General features: G+C 51.5%; 1 protein-coding gene across 2 annotated transcripts in view; it reads left to right on the forward strand.

Moving 5' to 3' along the window:
- The window catches only part of ITGA11 (integrin subunit alpha 11), a 126,076-nt gene that overhangs the window by 48,756 nt on the left and 52,257 nt on the right, over positions 1-25,063 (forward strand). The window contains exons 3-6 of one of the 2 annotated variants that reach the window (XM_027067624.2): positions 14,850-14,950; positions 19,074-19,165; positions 22,043-22,157; positions 24,829-24,956. In XM_027067624.2, the coding sequence (XP_026923425.1) occupies positions 14,850-14,950; positions 19,074-19,165; positions 22,043-22,157; positions 24,829-24,956 (436 nt within the window). Of the gene's footprint in view, positions 1-14,849; positions 14,951-19,073; positions 19,166-22,042; positions 22,158-22,243; positions 22,422-24,828; positions 24,957-25,063 lie in introns of those variants that run through there. The other variant, XM_053223821.1, reaches the window with a different exon arrangement.

Below are 25,063 nucleotides of genomic sequence, written 5' to 3' on the forward strand. Positions count from 1 at the left end.
ACCATCTTGACAAGGTTGCTGTTGCTTTCTGTGGAATCCCTAAATCCTTCCACTGTCCCTCTTGAATCATTTCTTCCTGGTTTAGCTGTGATGAGTCACCCTGAGCCGATAAGACAGACGTGGAAAGTTGTAGAAAGAACCAATGAAAAGAAATAGCAAAGGAGGGGTGCCTGGGGGGCTCAGTCGGTTAAGCGTCTGACTTCGGCATAGGTCATGATCTCGCGGTTCATGGGTTCGAGCCCCATGTTGGGCTCTGTGCTGACAGCTCAGAGCCTGGAGCCTGCTTCCTATTCTGTGTCTCCCCCTCTCTCTCCTCCCCTGCTCATGTGCTATCTCTCTCTCACTCAAACATGAATAAATGTTTAAAAAAAATTTTTTTAAGAGAAATAGTAAAGGAGAGGGGGACATGAAATAAATAGAGAGGGAAGATGAGTAATGAGGGAAAGGGAGCCGTGGGCCCCCAAGGATGGGGCTCGCCTTTGATTCATCATTGCTTGGCACAGACCCATAGAAGGAGAAAGGGAAGAATGGTTCTAGAAGTCAGGCTGTGATCCAGGCTAAATCTCAGGGCAGCCCTAAGCTGGACATTCTGGTGGTAAAGGGCCTGGGGACAGTGGCCCCCCATGGGAGAGGCTGATGAAAGGCTGAGGTATGGGAGAGGTGCCCCCTGCAGGGGAGGCAGCAGGTGGATGGTGGATGGCGGTCTGGCCCAACGCCAAACGCCTCACTTGGCAACGCCTCTTCTCTGCACTGTCCTCTCTGCTTCTCCCCAACCACTGAGCCAAGGATGTTGAAACCCAGGGGGGAGGATGGTTCCAAAAATGTAATGTCAGACTCTACCCTCCAGTGGTTCAAGTGAGTCTACAGACTCTTTGCTCCTTTCCGGCCTCTCAAATAATAGTGTTGTAAGAAGAGTCATTACTCACGATCCAGAGGGGAGAGGAGGGAAATAAATCTGAACTTCGAACCAGAAAGAAAGTACTTCGAAGGATTCTGCCTAGCCAATAATTCGCTGATGCAACTCAGGGCTCCCTGCCCTCTTCTGCCCAGAGATGGGGAGAATGAGGCCAAGGAGTTGCCCCTCAGCCAGCTGAGTGACGTGGGTGAGTCACCTGGCTTCTGTGTATCAGTTTCCTCAGCTTTAAAACGGGACTGTTGTCTCTCTCACAAGGCTGCTATGAGGACTGATGTCAGAGGATTAATGTTAATGTTGGAGGAAGTGCCTGGCACGTAATAAAGTGCCCCCCCAAACATTCATTTATGCATTTGTTAGTTACTTGCTTGTTCATACGAAGTGCTCTGAAAGTTGATGTTTGTTAAGTAGCGCTTGTTAACTGTTTCTTTCTTTTTTTTTTTTTAACGTTTATTCAGTTTTGAGAGACAGATAGCGTGAGCAGGGGAGGGGCAGAGAGAGAGAGGAGACACTGAATCCGAAGCAGGCTCCAGGCTCTGAGCTGTCAGCACAGAGCCCGACATGGGGCTCCAACTCACGAACCGTGAGATCGTGACCTGAGCCGAAGTCGGCCGCTTCACGGACTGAGCCACCCAGGTGCCCTGTTTGTTAACTGTTTCTTGACTGGGCATCCTGCCCCCAATTCCTATGTGGCCTGCTTTCCATTATTTCAAAACCTGGTGATCACCTAATAATACAATCTAGAGGTTCCTAAAGCTGGCAGGACGGAATTGCCTGTGAAAGATGTAAAAAGTATACAGATTCCTTAGCCCAGTCCAAGACTTGCAAAATCAGAATCTCTGGAGGTACTTCTAAACATCCCCAGAGAAGCCTGATTCCCAGCCAGGTTCTGGAGCCACTGATTTAAGGGCTTTGTGAGTTCTCATGGATTCATAGGTTAGTTCCTTTCCAGGCTTACTTTTAGAGTGACCTTCAGTGCCTAAACCCAAGGGGGTGACCAGTGGCAGGAATTTAGAGACCCTGGAAAGTGGGGCAGGGGTGCAGGGGAATTAATCTGATCGGGGGGGGATATGCGATGGACATCAAGCATGTAGACATCTAACCATCTGTCTACACTTCGGGCTACTTTAGGTAGAGTTCTCTGCACAAGCCGAGGGGACAAGGTGGGGATTTGGAGTGTCGGGGAGACGTAAGTGGGGAGGAAGAAGGGGGATGAATGGAGTGAGCCCAGGTGAGGATGACCCCACCCCCAGCTCTGTGAAGGCAGAGACTTGTCTGTCTCTCTGGGTCCATCCCTGGCCCATGGAAGCCTTTGCCACAGCAGGTGCATTAGAATCACGCACGTAAGCCTGGCACCTTCAGGACCATCATTCCTCCCCGTGGGCCCCAGTCCCTCTTCACCTGGGTGACACCTATCCACCATGCAGGTCTCCATCTAGGAGTTGCCTGCTTCAGGAAGACTTCCCAGCTGGCTGAGCAGGTGTCCTCTGTGCCCCCCCCCCCACACCCACACCTGGGGCCCCGCTCGTAGCACTGTCCTCCACACTGAAACCAAATGAAGGGTGTGGACTCCACACAGGGTGTGGACTGTGCTTCATTCAGTTTTCAGTCCTCGGTGTCCCACTCATAGAAAGTCTGACTCTCTGAACTGAATTTGCTCAAGCTCTCATTTCACAGGTGAGGACACAGGCGCAGAGAGGGCAGGTGGCATGCCGCAGGTCGCTCAGCCCATCTGGGAGTAGATGGGAATGAACCATAAACATGTCAACAGGCCCCAAACTGATAAGCAGCCTCTGTTGTTCTGCCTCTGCCCCCGTCTTCTCCCTTACCTGGGTGCACAGGGCTGGTGGAGCGAGCGGCGCACACTGTAGGAATAACGAACATTCCAGCTGTGCCTCAAACTCCGCCCAGAGAGTCTGACGTTCTCTGGGCCTTGCTGTCTCCTTCAGCCAAATGGGGATAACTGCTCTTGTCCACTTGCCTCCCGGGGCCCTGGGAACAGCGCAGTGAGCTGCTGGGTGTGTGTGCTAGTCACGTTTTGAACATCACCATCCTGACCGTAAACCTGAGGGACCGGGCCAGCCCCGGGGAGAGAATAGGCATTTCCTTCCAAGGCCGCTTTCCTTGCTACCAAGTAATCACCGAGGAGCTGTCAGACTAGCACCTGCCAGGACATTGAAACTATACATTCTCCTGAGGGACATCTGCCCAGACCATTGGTGTGTTTGTGTTTCATTTTCAGAGGAAAGAGCTGTTAGAAACCTGGGGACAGGGAGGAACTCCGAGCATGACTTGGAAAAACAAGCAAGTTCATGGGACATTTTGAAAAGAGAAGGGCGGGGGGCGGTTCTTCACACTGTGTGCTGAGACCAGACCACACCTTCCCGGGGAGCACCAAGCCAAGGGTATTCCAAAGTTGGTGGCCCCTCTGCAGACGAGGCCCCGAAGAACTCAGCTCCTAGCTACACCCTGAGAAGCAGAGCGAAGCTGTCTTTGCAAAATGAGCAGGGTCCTCCAGCTGCCCGTTGCATATTCACTCAACAAACAGTCATTAAGCCTAGACCATATTCAAGGTACTTTGACCAGCACTGAAGGGGGAGATTTAAAGATGATCAGGAGTCTCTCTCTCTCTCTCTCTCTGCTATCTAGAGACAAATTATCTAAAGGAGAGAAAAAAAGACCAACAAGATGGGTACAAACAAAACTTCATGGGAATTCAGAGAGTGCTTTCAGCTGAGAGATCAAGGAGGGCATCCTGGAAGAAGAGGCACCGAAGAGTGGATGGAATGGGGAAGGCTCAAGAGTTTGGACTTAGGGGACTGCACACAGAGAGGCAGGAAGGAAACTTCCAGGTCTGGTGAAAAATGGGGCAAGTGACCCCATGAGACTGGGATCCGGGTGTATGAAGGGGAGGGGCACTGAGCTGACTGGCACATGCCAGCCACCCTGCCCTTCACAGTCAGTGGGTCAGGTTCTCATTTTCCCTTCCGGTGGGTTGAGATTGTCCTTTGCGGTGACCTTCCCTCAGTCTTCCCTCCTCTGCAACGTAGGAAAAAAATGCTGATTGGATGTAAGCTGAGGTGGACCCAGAAGTTTCCAGGAACAAAGCAGAAAGCCAAGCTTGTGGAGTCAACGTCTGTGACGATGCTTGTCAGCAGGCTCTGTGCCCAAGGCGACGAGGGCCGGCTCCAGGGCCTGCCTGCCTCGTAACAAGCATGGGCTTTGTACCTACCGTTTGTATCGCTACGCGTGACTACTTGTGCACAGAGGCCTATTCATTAGTATTGATGAAAAGCTGTTCAGGGGGAACATTTTGTTAAAGCACCTGAACATCTTTTTTTTTTTTTTTTTTAATGTTTATTTATTTTTGAGAGAGAGAGCGTGAGCGGGAGAGAGGCAGAGAGAGGCGGGGACAGAGGATCCGAAGTGGGTTCTGCACTGGCAGCAGAGAGCCCGATGCGGGGCTCGAACTCATGAACTGTGAGATCGTGACCTGAGCCGAGGTCGGATGCTCAACCAACGGAGCCACCTCGGCGCCCCTAAAGCACCTGGACGTCTATCACTAGGAAAAGGGATCTGTCAGTACAAGAAATGACTGAAAAGAAGAGTGGAACACTGTATAAAGATGTAGACCGTGGCACCAGTATAAAGATGAGGCAGAACTTTATTGTCCAGACCCACCCCTAACATCTGAGGAACCTGGGTCCAGAAAGCCATGGAGGCTCTGGTCCATGGCCCACCATCTTTTCTTCCCGCCTCCAGCTCTCTCTTGTTAATTGAGAGACCTGGCACATGTGAACACCCCCGGCTACACATCCAAGCTCTCTGCGCACCCCCAGTGAGCGGCCACTCCTTGGCTAGCCCCACTGGTGGTGGGGTCCACCATCAGAAAGACAGATCCAGGCACAACTGGATGGCTCCATCCGTTAAGTGTCAGACTCTCGATCTCCGCTCGGGTCATGATCTCACGGTTCATGAATTCGAGCCCCGTGTGGGATTCTGTCTCTCCCCCTCTCTGCCCCTCCCCGTCCTGCGCTCTCTCTCACCCTATCAAAAAATATTAAATAAATAAACTTTAAAAAGGAAATAAAGGAAGATCCATGGAAGAGGTCTGTCCTGAGCTGTTTGGGCAAGAGATTTCAGAGTCCTGGTACCCAGACTGGGTAGGACGTGGTCTGTCCCTTTGACCCCTGGGACTCCTCACCCCATAGGAGGGGGTGTAGTCAGAGAAGGGTCAGAGCAGGAGCCAGGGCAGGGGCCGAGGGACCAGGTCTAAGTGTGGCAGTGAACATACTGACATGGAAATGTGTTTGAGTCTAAAACAATTAAGTGAAAAAAACCCCACTACAGAATCATGTATGTAGAATGTTCCATTTTTCAAATTCACTACATAAATGCCTGGAAGGTTTTCTGCACCCCTGTTGCTACTGATAGTTATCTGCAGAGGGCTGGGTGAGGAAGAAGGGGGAGGCCTTGCCTGTTCTACTTTGCACAGTTCTGTGCTGTGAGCATCAGACAACAAGCATGAATTACTTGTGTGTTAAAGTAGGTATCTCTTACGCGTTTTCTTATGACCAAAAGAAAGCGAATTAAAAACAAACAAACAAACAAACAAACAAACAAACAACCATTCTTGGACCATTCCCGGACAGCCAGGAAGATTGCTGTGGTCATGATCCCAAGACATAATAAAAATTCCTGGGACACATGTGCTTTTTCACATATCCATGGGGCCTCCTCTCTGGCTTCCTCGACAGATCTTTTACACAAGTGCTCCCAATCCTTCCTGCACATCTGGGAGCTTCTAAAAATAGATTCCCGGGCCCTGTCCCCAACTGGTTGAATTAGAACCTTCTGGAGGTGAGGCCCAGGAACCTGCACCAGTAACCCACCAATTACTCTGATGACCAGCAAGGTCTGGGACCCACCACCCTTGAAATACTAGTAGCCCAGGTATGGTCCATCCCATTTGGTAGATGAGAACACTGAGGCCCAACACAGTTAATAGCCTTGTCTCGGGTGTTGGCTCCCCTAATAGAGCTTGTTCCACTCTCCCGGCTGGATTAACAGGTGTCCAAAGAGGGCCTGTAGTCAGTGGCCCCAAATGGCAGGCTACGGGATTACAGTCATCCCACTGAGCCATCTGACTGGCTGATTCATCTGACAACTGTATTTGGGGGCGCTACTCCATGCCAGGCACTCTTGTGGGTGCTGGTGTATCTAGAGATGCAAGCCTGACCAATGAGGTCCTCAACCCCTTTCAGCTCACGTGCTACTGGGAGGTAAGGATGATGACCAGGAAAAAAAGAAGGCACCTTCAGGGAGGAGGAAATGCTATGAGAAGCTAAGGCAGGGTGGTGACACAGGAGTGGCAGGTGGCCAGGAAAGGCCCGTTGAGGGTGATGACATTGGAGAGGAGCCCTAAGTGACGGACCCGGCCGTGCAGCTTTCAGAGCCACCCTGGTAAAAGTGGGGACAGGCAGGTGAGGGGCAGTGAACTAATACAGAGCATCGACAGGAACAGTGAAGTGGGTGGATTTTACTGGAATGCATTTGGGGTGTGAGCCCAGTTAGGGCTGCAGATCACCCTATGCATTATGATGCTTCTCAAACTTAAGCATGCATCAGTAGCTCCTGGAAGGCTTGTTAATTTTTTTTTTTAAACGTTTATTTATTTTTGAGACAGAGAGAGACAGAGCATGAATGGGGGAGGGTCAGAGAGAGGGAGACACAGAATCTGAAACAGGCTCCAGGCTCTGAGCTGTCAGCACAGAGCCTGACGCAGGGCTCGAACTCACGGACCGCGAGATCATGACCTGAGCTGAAGTCGGCCACTTAACCGACTGAGCCACCCAGGCTCCCCCCTGGAAGGCTTGTTAATACACGGATGCTGGGCCCCCTTTAGTGTCTGATTCTGTAGGTCTGGGGTGAGGCCCAAGATGTTGCGTTTCTAACCCGCTCCAGCAGAGGCTGATGCTGTGGTCTGGGAACCACTTTGAAACTACTACTGTGTTGTAATGGCCTGTTAGCCTGCCTGTCTCATCCGGTAGGCTCCTCTGGAGACCTCCTGAAGGCAGGATGACATCACGTTCATCATGGTGGCCCTAGTGCTTGGCCATTAGCAGGAACTCAAGAAATGCTTATGACTCAGTGAATGAATGAGGGCATGGATCATTATTTTACACAAATAATATGTGTAAAACCCTTAGAACATACCAAGCACTATGTAAATGTATTAGGAGAAATACATTTCTCTAGAGAAACAGAACCAATAGGATGTGTATGTATATGTGTGTATACATATATATATATACATACATGTACACACAGACACACATATACACACATACATACAGGCACATACATATATGCACATGCACCATATATACATATATGTATACATGCATATATCATAAATATACATATACACATATATGTACACATATACACATATACATGCACATATACACATATACCTATATGCACACATGCGTATATGCATACACATACACATACATATACATGCATACATGTACATATATACACACGTATCCATGTATACATACGTGCATCTACATATATACACACCTACACATATACATATATGCACACATATGCGTACATATACATATACGTGTATGCATGCATACATATATACACACATATACATGCATATATACACATGTGCATAATACACATATACATATATGCACATACACACATATGCATACACATATACATGCATACATGTACATATATACACACATGCATATATACACACACGCATATACATATACACACATTCATATGCATACACATACATATACATATATATGTATATGTAAAGAGATTTATTATAAGGAGTTGGTTCACATGATTCTGGAGCCTGGCAAGTCCTGTGATCTGCACATCAGATCGGTACATCAGCAAACCGGAGACTCAGAGGTGCTGATATTGTAGCTCCAGTACGAAGGCCCACTGGCTAGAGACCTAGGAAAGCTGCTGTTTTAATTAGAGTCCAAAAGTAAGAAAAAGCCAATGTCCCAGTTCTAAGGCAGTCAGGAAGGAGTCTCTGTTATTCGGGCTAGTGTCTGCCCTTTCGTTGTATTCAGGCCTTCAACTGCTTTAACGAGGCCCGCCTACGTTAGGGAGGACAGTCTACTCAGTCTTCAGATTTAAGTGTTCATCTCCTCTCCAAACACCCTCACAGATATACCTGGAATAACATCCGACCGAATATCGGGACACCCCATGGCTCAGTCAAGTTGACACATAAAATTGATCGTCACAGTACAAGTGTTTGTTTTTAATACACGCCTCTGACGAGGCTTGTACAGAGGCAGGGAGAGTAAGGGATGTGCTGGCCAACAGAGGGGGCTTCATCTTCCTGGGCCCCGGGAGTCCAGGCCTTGCCAGGCGTCTGAGCCACAGGGAACCACGAGCCCCTCCAGCCAAACCAGGAAGCCCTGCGGTGCCAACACCTCCCCTTCAGCACCTCCAGCAGGTCCCAGGTGGGGTCCTCCTCCACACCCTGCCCCCTGCCAGTGCAGCCCCAGGGCCCCCACCCCCAGCACTCGGCCCTTCCCCAGCCCCATCTTGAACACATTAGCCACCATATTCACGCTGGCTGGAGAAGATTACATTTTCCATGCAGAGAGAGGGAGAGGAAAAACCTCACCAAAGGAATAGTCTCTCCTTTGTTCCCTCCAGCTCTCTGCTGCTCAAGTGGACCCCCCTCTCTGATGCCCCTATCTGATTTCAGGAAAGGAAAATGAAGCCAGGAAAGAAACGGAACAAAGGGCCTGGGTGGGTTTGAGCGGAGGAGGGGGGCCAGGAGACAGGAACAGGTGAGGGAGGGACTAGGGTGGGAGAGGAAGAGAGGAGGCCCCTGGGGGACAGGCCCAGCTGGCTCCAGGAGGGCAGCCCCTCTCCGTGCTGGGCCATCTGAACTGGCCCCTCTCTCACAATGGTGGAAAGAGCACTGGACTTGGAGTCCCAACATCTCTCCACAGGCTTCTCACATCACCTTCTGAGCCTCAGATAGTAACTGCCCTTCCAGACTCAAAGCTGTCCCGGTGATCAAAATCAAGGGCAACTTAATTGCATCAAAAGCCACCCATTAGGGGCTCCTGGGTGGCTCAGTCGGTTGAGCGTCCGACTTCGGCTCAGGTCACAATCTCACGTATGTGAGTTCGAGCCCCACATCAGACTCTGTGCTGACAGCTCAGAGCCTGGAGCCTGCTTCAGATTCTGTGTCTCCTTCTCTCTCTGCCCCTCCGCACTCATGCTCTGTCTCTCTCTCTCTCTCTCTCTCAAAAAAATGAATAAACATTTAAACAATTTTTTTTTAAAAAGGGTCTCCTTAAAATGAAAAAAACAATGAGTCATGATAGGATTTCTTAGGACTCGAGAGCCAGGTCTTGCAGAGAGGAGCAGAAGGCTTCTCAGAAAGGGGTTGAAACCCACTTCTTGTCTTTCCTCAGCAGTCTGTGCTGGCCTCTGGGCTCAGGATCGCCTCCAAGGGCAGGCCCATCCATTGGAAGTTTCCTCTTTTCTTCCCCAAGCATCTGGCCCATTTGTGCCCATGGCTTTGCTTACCCTATCTGCTGCTGGAGGGCTAAACTGTTCACATCTGCCTTCCCAGACCCCCCTAGAGCCCTCCCCCCACCCCATGCTTTGGGGGACCATTGCCCTGAGAATCAGGATGCCGGTGCTGCCACTGTCTGCTCTGAGGCCTCAGACATAGCATTACCCTGCTCTGGCTTCCGGTGACTCACTGGTCCATCATGAGGCTGACCCAAGCCCGGTTTCCTCCCAGCTCTGACGGCCTGCGAGGCCTGTTACCAGGCAACCAGAAACACCTGGAGTGCAGAGCTCCCTGTCCAAGTAGCTGTTGTAAGTGCGATGCACATAGAACAAAAGGATTTCTGTTCCCACAAGGCTGGGTCAGGGGACGGTTTTATGCATTTGGTTAAACAACGAGAGAGAAATATTATACATGGTGTCTGAGGATCCACCTGCCATGCACGACAAAGTAAATATATGCCCCAGATGGAGCATGAGCTCAGGGATATGAATCTGCTCCTGTCTTCTTGGTCTTGGATGTCAGGTTCCTCTTATAGCATGGTAATATATGGAATTTCTAAGGGTAATTTTAACTATGTGGGGGTTTTTTGGCCTTACTCTAGTTAGATGTCTGTGGTTACAAATACCTGAAACCTCACCCCAAAGAGGCTTATACAGTAAAAAGTAGGTACTGCTTATATATCTGAAAAGCCCAGCAGCAGTTCTGGCTTCAGGTAGAGTTTGATCCAGGGTTTCACGGTATCATCAGGACTTGGGCTCTTTCTCTTGTTCCTTCTGTCAGGCCTCCCCCTCTCCATGCATCAGCTCACACCTCTCATTGCCACCAGGTGACTGCCAGGAATTCCAGGGTTTGTCCTTACATACTATGGCATCCAGAGAAAAGGAACCCTTTGGTCCAAAAGAAAGTCCTGAAACTCACTCTGACTGGGGTGACCCTGACTCAATCACTGCAGCCAGAGGCTAAAACTGGCCCAGCCTGAGGTATGTGCTCAGTCCCTAGAACCTCACAAGAGTGAGGACTGTGGGAAGAGAGACATGGGAACCAGGGAAGCAAGCAACGTTGAGTCTACCTGGAAGCTGGGTCACTCCTTTGGACTTCTGTGCGTAGACACTACTCGATTTCTCAGTAACCCTTTTTCCAGGCACTGAATTTGGGACTCCTCTTAGGTATGAGGCAAAGCCGAAAGCCCCCAGAGCTGCTCCTGCTGCCATGGACTGTCAACCAGAAGGTCAGGTCAGGTAATAGGTACCTCTTTACCGAGGGCCTTCCAGACCACCCAATGCTAGTGTAGCAAGGCAGATGAGGACGTCTCAGCCCTCAAGGAGTTATGACACTAAAACACCGACCATGGCAGGCAGCAGGGATTACATGTTAGGTCATGTGGGAAAGCCTGGGGGTGGGGCGTAATCAGGGAGGGCTTCTTGGAGTAGGTGGGAATTTTGCTGTATCTTAAAGGGATGGTCTCCAGGGTGGGATGTGTAGGACAGTATACTTGGGCACAGAAACAAAATGATTCAAGTTCTGTTTAAGTTTATATTTTATCTGAAAAAAAAAAAAGGTTACTGGTATTTCATATACAGACTGACAGTGTCACTCTGGTATAATTTACATATAAATTTACACACATTGGAGGTATGTGTTACCTTTCTTCTGATAGGAGCGTGCGTTTTACTTGTTTATTTTTTAAAGTGTATTTATTTATTTTGAAAGAGAGAGCAGGGGAGGAGCAGAGAGAGAGAGGGAGAGAAAGAATCACAATCCCCACGCTGTTGGCACAGAGCCCCATGCAGGGCTCAATCTCACGAACTGTGAAGCCAAAATCAAGAGTCGGACTCTTAACGGACTGAGCCACCCAGGCGCCCCAGAAGCGTACATTTTAAAAGGTTCAGAGACTTGGGGCGCCTGGGTGGCTCAGTTGGTTGAGCGTCCGACTTCAGCTCAGGTCATGAACTCGCAGATCGTGAGTTCTAGCCCCGCGTCGGGCTCTGTGCTGACAGCTCGGAGCCTGGAGCCTGTTTCGGATTCTGTGTCTCCCTCTCTCTCTGCTCCTCCCCCGCTCGTGCTCGCTCGCTCACTCTCTCTCTCTCTCTCTCTCTCTCTCTCTCTCAAAAATAAATAAAGATTAAAAGAAATAAAAGGTTCAGAGACTAAAATTGCCCTGAAGGATGAAACCAAGGATAACAGAGGTCAGGATGAGTTCCCATGGGACCCTGTTGGTGAGCCAAGGTCCCTTCTCTTAGCCTGTGACCTGCTGGGAGCCGAGGAGCCCCACACTCAGTGGGGCCACACCTTTCTTCCTTAGGTGGCCATCTTCCGGGTGGGCCTCCTCCCTTGGCAAGGCCCTGCTTCTATAGAGGGCAGCCTCCAGGGAGGGGTCCCACAGGGCTATGGCTGAAGCCTGCCGCCAGTTCCCCCATCCACAGCAGCTCTGCTCCCGGAAGAATGCCGGGTGCCCACAGCCAGTGAGTCACAGCACATGGCCCATGGAAGGGGCCCGATGCTCGCCATGACCTTTGGGGTTTGCTTTGCCGTCTGGTGCCCACACCGGAGAGATTGGTGTCCTGCCCCTGGAGGCACGACAGGCCCTGAGGCCGCATATGGCTATATAAGGCTGAGGCCACAGGGGATGGTCAGGGCTGCCAGACCCCAGGAGCAATTTGTCTGGTCTCGGCGGTGACGCAAACATTTTCCCCGGGCTTGGGCAGTTACCCCCTCGCAGTGAGATTGAATCATATCCTCAAAACCTCAAGCCCGACAGGCCTACGTAATGCCAAGACTCAAGAGTGGTGAAGAGGGCTGACCGAGGCCCTCACTTCACGGCGAGGAAATATTTGGGGCAACACAGAGAAAGCTGTCCCAGGAGGACTGGTCCCAGCTCTGCCACATTCAAACTGTGGGGGCTGGGTCAGGTCCCTCCTGGGGCTTCAGCTCCTGCATCTGGGGACAGTACAGGGGTGGTTAGCCCCACGTCATGGCCAAGGAAACCAAGATCTGGAAAGTTCAATGACTTCTAAAGGCCACCCAGCAAGCTGGGGGCCAAACCAGGAGGAAGACCTGGCTCCTAAAATCTCAGTCCGAAGGGTTTTCCTGTGTTTGGGGGCCCCACCAAGCAGGCCAATGAGGCCTCAAAGTTCTACTGCATAAAATGGGCAGAGTGGCGAGAAGTCTGCTTGTCAGGCTGCTGGGGTGTTTTCTGGAAGACACTTGGAGATTTCTAGCAGATGGCCATGGTTTGTCTGATCTAGAACCTGCTGCGCATGGTTCTCCCAGAGGCACCCTACAAGGTGTTCCTCAAAGGCACTCTTTCCAGAAAGCATTCACCATCAGGCAGTGGTCAGGGCTTTCCTCTGGGAAGACGTGGTCACAACATTCCTCTGGATGACTTGGTCACATATTTGTCCTTGAAAACTCGAGCAGCCAGAAAAGCAAGCCTGGAGCCCAAGCTCCACGTACTGATAGCTCCCTCCCTCCCTCCATCCCTCTGTGTCTGCCCCTCCCTCCCCCACTCTCTCTTTGTCTCTCTCTGTCTCTCCTCTCTCTCTCTCTCTTCCTCTCTCTCTCCAGTCCCCTGCCTTGCTGGAAAGAATGGAACAGCCTTGACCACACAATCACTCACAGAATTAAGTAGCCAAAAATCACGTCGTCTAGACAAACAGATTTTATGAGTCCAATTAATTCCTGCTGGTCAAAAATAGGCATGCTTAATAAGCAGATATATTTAGAATCTGTCATTATCTGGTTCCCAGGGGAGAAACTTCAGCTCTTATTTCATAAACTCTAATTTCAAACAGAGCTCAGTTAACCCCCACTTCAGACCTCGCTCTCTTCCCCGATGGTGGCAAGAAGTGGGCAGGAGCCGGGCAGGGTGGGGAGGTAATCTGATCCCTGGAAGCCTCTGGAGTCCTGGGGAGCCTGAACCTCTAGGCCTGTCCCCTCTCAGCCAGCGTAAGTCAGAAGACACGATTGCTTCTTTGGGCAGCGTTGCCAGGAGTGGGGAGCTGCTGGGACAGCAGGGGTCCAGAACCGTCTCCTTGTGCCAGTGTCTCATCTACCCCTGGGCCCCGAGCTCCACAGATGTCTATTGCCTGTGCCTCGGGGTCTGGGAGACCTCTAGGGCTGTGTGAGCTGTGGCACGTCAGCTGTCCCTCTGAGGGCTTCGTTCTTGAGTCACTATTAGCGCTCAGGCCCGAGCAGAGGCGGCGGCTGCTGGCTGAGAACAGGACTGGGGGCCTAGAGGGTTCCAGATGCACCAGAGGTGGGCAGGCGGCACTGACAGGGTGAGCAGGTGAAGGGAAACCACGCCTGCTTTCAGGGCTGTGTCTTATGTCGGCAGTGGGGGTCCGGCTGCCTCCCAGGGCCACTCTGGGCTGCCCCCCATGCTGCTGCTCTCTGGTGAGTTAGAGATGAGGCACGGGGAGGGGGGGCTGTAAGGATAGGGCCTCAGGGCTGTCCAGGGGGACTGTCCCTGGCCTTCAGGGGAGGTGGTGGCAGCTGTGCTGACAGCTCGGAGCCTGGAGCCTGATTTGGATTCTGTGTCTCCCTCTCTCTCTGCCCCTCCCTTGCTCTCGCTCTCTCTCTCTCTCTCTCTCTCAAAAATAAATAAACATTAAAAAAAAAAAAGAAGATAAAACTTAAAAAAAAAAAACAAACCTGCCAAGACCCTCTTTCCATATAAGGTCACAAAGGCATAGGCTCAAGGCAGAGGCCCCAGCTGGGTGGCTGCCCCTGGCCACCCTTTGGCCCCACTGGCTGCCTCGCCCACCCTGAGCAAAACGTTAGTGACTCACGGGGCAGCCATGAATGACCAATATACACCATGCCCCAGCCCCTGGGTCACCAGCTGAAAGACTGTCAGATAAAGTGAGGAATGGGTCGCATTACCTGGGGAGGGTAGCCTTGACAAATGGTCAAGACTCCTTGGCTCCAAAATCGTCATTCCTGTGCCTAATGCCCACCGTTACCACCCTCCCACTATTTGGCAAACTCATAGTCATCTGTTAAGACCCAGCCCCAGCACGTCTCCTCTGCGATGTCCGCCCTGACCTCTTCTCCCGAGGATCACCTCCATCTCATTTGTAACGGGGCCCGTGTGGTCTTCGTCTCTGTATCTCTAGATCCTGGCAAGGACCCGGATTAGGTCACGGATCCCATGACGTCATGCTGAATACACAGTGTCCCTCTCCGTGGGAGGCAAAGGTCTATGTTGGGGTGTCTGCACTTGGCTGTTCCCCCAGGATTTCCTCTCACCTTCCCCAGCCCATCTCAGCATTGCCCTCCGGGTTCCATCCTTTGCCAGGAAGGAGCACCTTCTCCACGGTCGGTCTTTACTTGTCTTCTCTTCCTTCCCAGGCTGGTCGTGGGCGCTCCATTGGAAACCAACGGCCACCAGAAGACGGGAGACGTGTACAAGTGTCCAGTGACCCACGGGAACTGCACCAAGCTCAACCTGGGTAACGTGAGCCGCTGGTCTCCCCACAGTGAGGCCAATCATCGTCTAGGGCGGGACAGTCATTAAAGCACATCCATGCCCATAGTCACACAGTCACGGCCACCCTGGTACCACTGCCCCCCATTTTACAGATGAGCAAGCTGAGGCCAGAGAGAGGAAGAAACATTCCCAGAGCCATACAGCTTGTCAGGGGCCGGCTAGGATTCAAAGCAGGGCCCCTGGTGTTGCAGGCCATTCCTCTTTCTGACTCATCCACGGCCCCTCAACACAAGGTTTGCACTCTTAGCAGGGGAAAAACATTTCCTGTCTTCTTTCCGATTTTGCAATAGCCAGCATTCATATATCTTATATAATCTTCACCATGTGGCAGCCACTGCTTTAAGCACTTTTAGGAATTTTGACTCATTTAATCCCCTCGACAACCATACGAGATGGGGGGACCTGCCCAGGGTCACCTAGCTAATAAGCGGCAAGGCCAAGTTTCCACCCCAGGCAGTCCTCAGTAAGCAGCGCTGCCTTTCTGAAATGAAGGCTTTGTCCTCGCCGAAGAGCCTTTGTACGATTCGTGTGTGTATCCATACATGTGCATCCGTTAAAACACACACACTGATCCTGTAAAGCACGCCCACCTTGTCCTAAACGTTGGACAGTGGCTGGGCCATCACGTTGCTTTCAGAAGGGAGCAAAAATTCCATTTGGGCTGAGAAGCTGTATTTCCAACCCTCCCATAAAGGACTGGCCTTTCCCCGGGGCCAGGCCCCTTGGTCTCCCTGACTTCTAGGGAGGCGGCCTCTGCCCTACACGGCAGGGTGGGGCTCGCTGGGGAGGTGAAGGGAGGCAGTGTGGGCCTGGTGGGGGAGACAGCAGAGCTTCAAGAGATAAGCAGATGGATGAGAAGGTCTGCATCAAAGAGAAAGCCCCAGAACCCAGATCCCCAGGGTGGCCAGCTGGTCCCGTCACACGGTGCTGGAAGCTCCCGCTGGCCACATCTGCCTCAGCGCCGTGGGTGGGAAGTTCAAACCCCAGCACAGCCGGGGCCCAGACTTCAGTGAGGAAATAAGCTGGGGGAAGCAGGAGCCTGGCTGGTGGCTCGCAGAACCCAGTCATCACCACCCTGAAGGCACAGGCTTCCCAAACAAGCCAAGCTGGGTCCCTTCTTCCACTTGGACAGTTTCGTCGCATCGTGTCCACAGGGAGCACACGTGCTCTCTCTGAGCCTCTGTTTGCTCATGTGTAAGGTGAGGTCCCCCTCTTCTGAGCACATTTTATGTCCCAAGCACCTTGCTAGTTTCTGGGGATACAGCAGGGAACAAGAAGCCAAGAGCTCTGCTGGGAGGGAATAATAAGCAAGCGGACAAACGGGAAAGCAGTAGCAATAGGTAGGGATATGCTATAGGTAGGGAATTCATCCCTGCCTATATGTGTGATATAACCTATACCTATAAATGCTGTGTGATAACCCAGGGTGCTGTGATAAGAGAGGCTGGGTGGGGAGGGGGTTCTACTTTATAGCAAGGCAGTCAGGGGAGACCTCTTTAAGCAGTAACATTTGAGCAAAGGTCTGATGGCAAGGAGTCAGGTGGAGCCAGAGCATCCCAGGCAGCAAGAGAACCAGTGCAAAGGCCTGGGGCGGGAATGAGCTTACTCCGTTGGAAGACAGAAAGAGGGGCCAAGTATCTGGGGCAGAGGGAGGGAGGATGGGAGTGGGAGGGATGAGCACTGGGCTCAGGGCTGGGGCCACCGAGAGGGGCTCCTGGTCCAGGTGGGGACACAGATATGTGAACCCATCAACCCATTGCTTAGTTTTCTCCACTGCTCTGGCTTCCAGTGTGGATCCTGTTCCCTCCAAGGGAGGAGGAACCCCTCTGGCAGTGGGAGACATGAAGCCATCAGACCCTGGAAAACATTCCTGAACTGGGGCCTAAGCTGGGAGGTGGTGGGCAGCAAAGTGAGTCAGGGCGGAGGAAAAGTACTGATCAGGAAGCCCTGCGTTTGAGGAGTGTTCCTTTTCCTTTCACTGAAGAGAAAGTGCACAGCGGGAAGACCATCTGTCAGCTTATCCCCACAGTGGAAAACGCTAGGCTGGGAAACCTGAGTCCTGGGTTTTCCTACGGCCTTTCCAGGCTATGAGCCTCACCAAGCCAGGAATGTTCTTTCTTCTCTCTCCAGGGAAGGCTAAATGGGTGGCAGACATTCACAACTCAGTATGAAAAAGGAGATCACTGGCACTTTCTTCCCGACGGCTGGATGAAGTCAGGGTTTTAATGAAGGGCAGAGGCTCAGGCAGAGGAGGTGATTCTGGAAGGCAGATTCTGTGTGAGGTGGGGCTTGTGCCCCAGGGTCCTCAGACAGCCCCACTGAGAAAGACGTTAACCTCTCCTGTTCACAGAGGGCAGACCAAACCCCAAGAGAGGGTAGTGGCTGCCCCAAGTCCTTGAGGCCCATACGCAGCAAAAGCAGGACTTAAGCCCAAGTCTTCCTTAACTCCAACACAAGGATCTTCCTTACTAATCTCACCTGCTTCCGGGCGGGCAGTCTCACCTCCATCTCTGGGACCAGGAGGAAGGAGACGGCATGGGGAGGTGAGTTGAGGGCGTGCCTCAGCTCAAGTGCAGTGCAGAACTCCCCAAGCCACTGAGGGGTGGAGGTCGCCCAGCCAGGGCTTGGAGCTTCCTCTCCAGATTTCTCACGACCCCCCCACTGCCGCCACAGCCCTGCCATGAGACGGAGAGCTCAGGATATAACAGTGCACAGCCTGGGTTTGAGTCCCCACTCTTCTCATTGACCAGCAAGTGACCTTCTAGAAGTCACTGACCCCTCTCCGCATCTCAATCTCCTCTTCTGTTGAATGGAAATGTTGACTTCAGGATGTCCCAGGACCAAGAGGCGGTCCTGGGAGGGCGCGTGTGGATGGTACTTTGTAAATGAGAGGCATTATAAAAACACAGTGTTATGACTACTCTTTTTCTCTCTGGCCTCTACGGACAGACAAAACAAAACAATCTCAGTCACTCGTAACACAGCCAAGAGGGGCTGGATTTCAAAAGGAGCCTCACTATAAACTGAGGGAACCCAAAGAGAAAACAACAACAAACACAACAGCCCCCAGCCCCCAGCCCCAAGCGCAGTCAGGCCTGGCCTCTCCTAACGCCCGGCCCCAGGCCCTGCTGGCTTGTGCCCCCTTCACACTTCCAGTCACCAGTGAAGCTAATTTAGCAAACCATTCTGGGCAGAGGCCATCCACGTCCTTGGAAGTCAGCAGGGACGATATCTCGCCGCTCCTCACAGTACATGAAGATTGACCTGCTCTGGGTTTAATGCAATGCCCGACTCGCTTTCCCCTGACCTCTAACCCCCCACACCCCATGCCCCTACACATGCGTAAGCACACACACACACACTCACACATTTACGTCCCAGCACACATGTGGGGAATTCAAGCTTGCTTCCTTCCCTTCAGTGGCCTGCAAAATTATTTAGTACAACCTTAACAGAATTTTGTTGAGCAGTTTTATTCTGCCACAACCCTCTCCCGACACTCAGTTGGCCAATGACCCTGCCTACTGAGCTCTCTTGGTGGCCAACCACAGAATGACATTCCCGCTACCCGCGAGAGAATCGGCTATCCTGTGTCGGTTTATCTGGTGAGCAGAGAAGCAGAGTCACAAGTAGGACACGGACTGCCAAGTTTTGATGGCAGACTGACTTGCAGGCAGATGTGGAGGGGACACTGCAGAGAGGAAGCCAGCCTCAGTCGGGTGCTCTGGGAAGTGCAGGACGGAGGACGTGGGGAATGCTAGCTGGATGGGGCAACGGAAAGTTCTGCCGTGTGCGGACTGTGTGACCTTGGGCAGGTTGCTTGGCCTCTCTGAGACTCAGTTTGCTCATCTCTCAGGGAATTGTGAAGAAGTAATCAGACCATGTCTAGGCAAGGCCTTCGTAAACCGTGAAGGGCTGCATGGACGTGCTGGCGAGCGAGGGCTCTAGAGGGGCAGGGGGGATTGGGGAGGACTCTGCCCGGCCCTGACCCTGCCACAAACACATCAGGTGGCTGATGGCAGTGGCAGGCTCTGGGGCCGGGGTGGAGGTGGGGCTGTAGGCTAAGCTCCTCCCTCCCACCCCAGGAAGGGTCACTCTCTCCAACGTGTCTGAGCGGAAGGACAACATGCGTCTCGGCCTGAGCCTGGCCACCAACCCCAAGGACAACAGCTTCCTGGTAAGAGCCACCCACTCCACCCTCTCTCCAAGCCCCAGCCCCTCCTGCCCACCCCCCCACCAGACCCCTTGGTTGGGGCCAGGAGAGGCAGGGGGTGAGGGGGCTTCTCTGAGGCAGAGCCCAAATCTGTGCTCCAGGTTCAATCAGAGAAATACCACACACCCTAAGAAGACTCTAGAGGGAAGCCATAAGTAGAAAACACAGATTTAGTACAACTGAGGGAAGAAACACAGAGTGATGGCCACCCGGAGTTAAATGGGAAGGCTTTCTGGAGGAGGTTTTCAATTTGCTTTTAAAGACCAGGCAATGGGGGCACCACGGTGGCTCAGTCGGTTGAATGTCTGACTTTGGCTCAGGTCATGATCTCACAGTTCGTGAGTTCAAGCCCCGCGTCGGGCTCTGTGCTGACAGCTCGGAGCCTGGAGCCTGCTTCAGATTCTGTGTCTCCCTCTCTCTCTGCCCCTCCCCTGCTCGCACTCTGTCTCTCTGTCTCTTGCTCTCTCTCTCTCTCTCAAAATTAATAAACATTTAAAAAATAGATAAAGAAGAGACAATGGGTCTTAGCAAGGAAGAAAGCAGAGGGGGTGCATGCACTGAATTGCTGGGGACATTTCTTCATTTAAATTATAATTTTTTGAGCACTTACGATGTGCTGAGCACATGCCGGGCACTGGGGAGTCAGCAGTCAACAGAGCTCGTGCCCTGCTGGGGCCTAATGCTGGTCAGGGAAGAGCTGATAAGCCAGTGAGTAGTGTAAACGTGATGCTGGGGCAGAAACAGCTGCTCTCAGGTCTCTGCACCCTGCCCACGCGAGTGCATGCGCACTTTGCACGCAGTCAGCAAGTGTGGGTGTAGGTATCATGGTGGGCACTGCCTACTTCCTGCCACCACGAGCTGGATGATGCTGGGGATTCAAAACAGGATCCTGCTGGGACTGATAGTTCTAGAAATGGCTGCAAGAGAGGATTTCAGAGAAAAATTACCCAGAAAGACCAATAAAATGAACCACTCATTTTAAGATAGGAGGGCTTGTGTCACTCTTCCTTCTTGTCCAAGGCTGTCCTTGGACAGACAGACAGATGGAACGTCCAGGGTGTGGATCACCAAACACCAGGACAACGAGATGACTGGGATGCTCAGGGGCTTAAGGAGAGCACAGTAGCCCTGCCAGGGAAAGCCACGAGATGTCTCGGTGTATGGCTGGCCCACAGCCTTTCACCATCCCAGCCAAGGGCAAATAAGACCCTGGGTCCTGTCCACATGCAGACCTGTCAGGGGCTTTGTTGCTACTCCCTTTTCCTTCTGAGGCTCCTTGTCATGCTCCTACCAAGTTGATTTCACCTGCTTCACAAGGTGGGATGCAAGCAAGCCCAAGAAGGGTGGTGTGATACACCCTCTGGGGCTTCTGTGCATTGGTTAAGTCCCTGTGCATTGGTTAAGAAACCTTTTATAAAATGTTTATTTATTTATTTTGAGAGAAAAAGAGAGTGTGGGCAGGGGGAGGGGCAGAGAGAAAGGGAGAGAGAGAATCTCAAGCAGATTCCACACTGTCTGTGCAGAGCCCGATGCGGGGCTCAGTCTCACGAACCATAAGATCATGACCTGAGCCAAAATCAAGAGTTGGATGCTCAACCAACTGAGCCACTCAGGCACCCATAAATAGCAACTTTTGTTCACTCATTCGCTCATTTATTCATCCATTCACCCTTCACTCATCAGTCCATCCCCCAACCAATTGTTTGTCTCTCTATTCATCTATTTATCCACCCATTCATTCATCCTTCCATCCATCCCTTCCTACACCCATCCATCATCTATCCACCCACTCATCCATCCATCATTTATCTACCTATCCATCCATCCATCATCCATCTATCTGATATCCATCATCCATCCACCCAGCCATCCTTCCATCCTTCCATCCATCCATCCACTCACCCATCCATCCATTACCTACCCATCTATCTATCCATTTGTCCATCATGCATCTACCTACCATCCATAATCTATCCACTATTCCTCCATCCATCATCCATTCATCCATCCATCCATCATCTATCCACCCATCCATCTATTCCTCTAGCCATCATCCATCACCCACCCTCCTATTCTTTATTCTCCCCATACTTCCGGAAATAATTACTGCAGCTTCAACAAAGGACACAGGTAAAACTAAACCTTTAAAATCTGAGTACAAAAAGAAAGTTAATCAAAGAAAGAGGTTAGAAGTGGAATAATTATTTTTCCAAACCAAAGGAAATTACAGCACAAACTTTAGTCCTGCGTTTCCTGGCACAGTACAAAAATGGAGACATGGAGTTGGGCTTTCATTTGTAATGACCCTGACTCTGAGGACTTATCATTCTTTAAATCAGGAGCTGACATCAATATTTTGGGTAGCAAATTTCAGGGAAAAAAAGCAGAAACATTCTTTTTTCTTTCCCCACGAAGAGGCATGGGCACGTTATTGGGACCTGGAAGTCTTTTCAGTAAGGACGTTCAGGTGACATCTTCAGAGAGGCTCTTCTAGTGACCTTGAAGGGTCCACTCCCATGGATGATCCTGTGTGGTGGGTGGGGTGGGCAGGTAGGGAAGAGTCATAACTCTAGATGATGGAGTCGAGAATGGGACCCTTGAAAATACAACAAAGGAGGATTCCAAAATTATTTTTTCTCTATTCCACCCGAAACCAAGGGAACTAGAACACATTATGGCAAGAAAGAATTCAGTTAGACTCCAAGAAGACTCTCTAAATCCTGGGAGTACCAATAGTCAGAGGATGCTTTGGGTCACGGAGGTTAGGCTGGGCCAAAGGCTATTGGGCCTGGACCCTCCCAGAGACCCCTACTGACTGGGGGTCTGGACTGTGTTTCACAGGCCTGCAGCCCCCTCTGGTCTCACGAGTGTGGGAGTTCCTACTACACCACCGGGATGTGTTCACGAGTCAACTCCAACTTCAGGTTCGCCAAGACGGTGGCCCCCGCTCTCCAAAGTAAGTAGCTTCAAATCTGTAGATCCATGCAGGGTGGCTGACAGTCACGGGAGGCTCTGAGTTCTGATCACCACCACAAAGCCGCACCGGGACTCTAGCCCCGCCCTCATCCAGAACCTGCTTAGCTCCACCCTTCTCCAGAAACTGTGGCTAGCCCTGCCCTGATGCAGAACCTGCGGGTTACCCAAAGTGAAGGCGGGCGGCAAGTGAGCCGAGGTTATGAAGACAATCCTGGCAACCAGAGAGGCTCACTGCAAACCCACTGTGAGTGGGGGAGGGGGTGCTAGGCCAGCTACGTATAGCAGGCAAGCTGTGCACAGCACAACTCTGGGGACGTTGTTCACTTAGACTACAATGTGAATGGTGCCCTCTGATGTTGTGCAATGCAGTTGCCTGTAGGTGGAAGGCCAAGGAAAACAGAATTATCCCTGGTAACAGTCCCCTCTAACTGGTGTTCCTGGATATCAGGAGGCTCCACCCCGCTTGCCCAGAGCCTCATGGAACACAAAACCTCCCACTCACTCCCCACCCGCCAAGAAAATCCGGGGAAAAATATTCAGACCTTGTCTCCAGCAAGCCCAAACTACTTGGCTCCGAGCCTCACTGTTTCCTCTGAGCTGAATACCATCACCCAAGCAGCTGCTAACCGTTTTATTGAGGGTGAGGGGATTAGCACCTCTGGTTAATAGCAGCCTCCCTGCAAACAACACGGCCCAATCAGAGATGGAAGGATGATGCATGGGGGGGGGGGGGGGGGGGGATGGGGGTGGGGAGGGAGCATCAGCCAGCAGGGGCTGGAAAGTGGTTCTTTTAAGGGTAAGGAGGAGGTGTTGATTCTATGCTCCCAGAGTGGCCAAGGGAAAGGAGGTGCTGTGGCTGGGGAGGAGGCCCAAGGTCAGTCACATGAGCTGTGAACAGGGAACCTCACCACAGGCCAACATATGACCATCCAGGCCTCTGGAAGCTCCTCTGATGGAGGCCTGCTCATCTGGCTGGGAGTTTATCAAGCACAGGTCCCAGGGCACCCCTTTTGGAGGCTGTAACTCAGTATATCTGGGACAAGCCCCAGGGTGTGTGTATGTGTGAGTGTGTGTGTGTGTGTGTGTGTGTGTGTGTGTGTGTTCACCGGAGTGTTCAGCCCTGTTTAGGAGCCACAGATGTAAAGCAAAGTTCTTCTCAAGATGATTCAAAAGAAAAATGTGAAATTGCAAGAAAGAAATCAGCAGCAATAAATGCATTCTAATAATAAAGATGGCTTAAAAAACAAGAGAAACCTGGCTCCTACCGCTAGATTAGGAATTCCCCCTAATTAAGGAATTGCTGCCGTGGTCACCACTGTGGCCACTGGCACCGCACAGCTGCTTGGTCCACAGGCGTGGAGCTAAACCAGCCTGGAAGAGGACAAAGCTATCTGGTGCCGTCAGCCCAGAAGTATTGGGCCATCACATGTTGCACACGGCATGCAGGTGGGGACAAGAACGTCTATACGACTCTAAAGCAGAGGTGATTGTGAGCTTCCCAGTCACCCAAATGCTTCTAAAATGCCCTCCCAGACACAAAGCCTGCACCTTCTTGTCTCTGGTGGGCACTGACTTCATCAGAGTGCACCTTCACGCTACAGGAGTTACTGGAATTGTTAACACACAAAAGGCTTCTGCCATATTGCTATAAAGTAGATTTTACAACAGTGTGAAAATTCTCCAGTAAAAGTCAACAGATACCCAGTATTTCCACATGATATAATGTCGTGTAGTGTATATCACATCACATCGGGACAACTAATTGCAAAGTGACCCCAACTGTTGACAAAGAGGACGAAGTTATTCAGATTTTAAAAGAAGGTTTTTGCATTTGTTACGCTACCAACGTTTCTTTGTTGGTTTTTATTGTTTGTTGTAACGCGATGTTAATATTACGAGAATATAGAGAAACCTTTATGCTCAGAGCAGAGATAAATGCACAAACGCTTGACCCGATGATGTCATTGTCACATTCACAGAGTAGTTTGCTTTAAAACACAGGGGGAAAAAAATGAAAAGAGGGTCAGTTAAGATTCCTTGAGCACTGACTTTGCGCTCAGTTCTGTACAAGGCTCATCTCCTTGATTCCTCAGGACGACCCTCTCCTATCGTCACACCTGTTTTACAGCAGAGAACTGACCCTGAGAGGTTAGGTTACTTGCCCAAGGTCACACAGCTAGTGCTCAGCCAAGCCAGGAGTCAGACAGTCTGGTGCAGGATCCCACGGTCTTAGCCGGCACACCATAAAAAGTGAAACTCATTCATTTGGACTAAATGTGGTAAGTGCAGCCTGCCTTTGCAGTAAAACAAATGACAGGGAGCTACTGATCCAGGCAGGATGGCTGCCTCAGAAGCATTAACCCAGCCGGTGGCAGGTTAGTCCCTGATGAAGAGTGGAGGCAATCAGGCTGAATTAAAGCTTGGTTCGAACAGCCAGCACAGAGTGGTTGAGCTGAGCCAGGAGTTCCTGGGCTCATCATTCCTGTCGCCCAAATCAGCCACTAGCCCAAGGACAGCTCCCCAGGTAAGGGAATTATATACACATGACAGGGGCCTTCTTCTGTTGTCCTTTGGGCACTCATCTGGAGGATCAGAGACTGAAAGCAGACGCTGACTCACTGGGCAGCCATGACCGTGTCCCCACTTCCCAGGGTGCCAGACCTACATGGACATCGTCATTGTCCTGGATGGCTCCAACAGCATCTACCCCTGGGTGGAGGTCCAGCACTTCCTCATCAACATCCTGAAGAAGTTTTACATCGGCCCTGGGCAGATCCAGGTGAGCATCTCTGGGACTCTCTCCTCCTCTGAATAGGGCTCCCCAAACCTATGGAAGACGCCACCCTGGGTCAGGGAGGAGCGCATCCTTGCATGTGCTGGCAAGGT

The sequence above is a fragment of the Acinonyx jubatus genome, chromosome B3 (genome assembly GCF_027475565.1).
Source record: "Acinonyx jubatus isolate Ajub_Pintada_27869175 chromosome B3, VMU_Ajub_asm_v1.0, whole genome shotgun sequence".
Lineage (NCBI taxonomy): Eukaryota > Metazoa > Chordata > Mammalia > Carnivora > Felidae > Acinonyx > Acinonyx jubatus.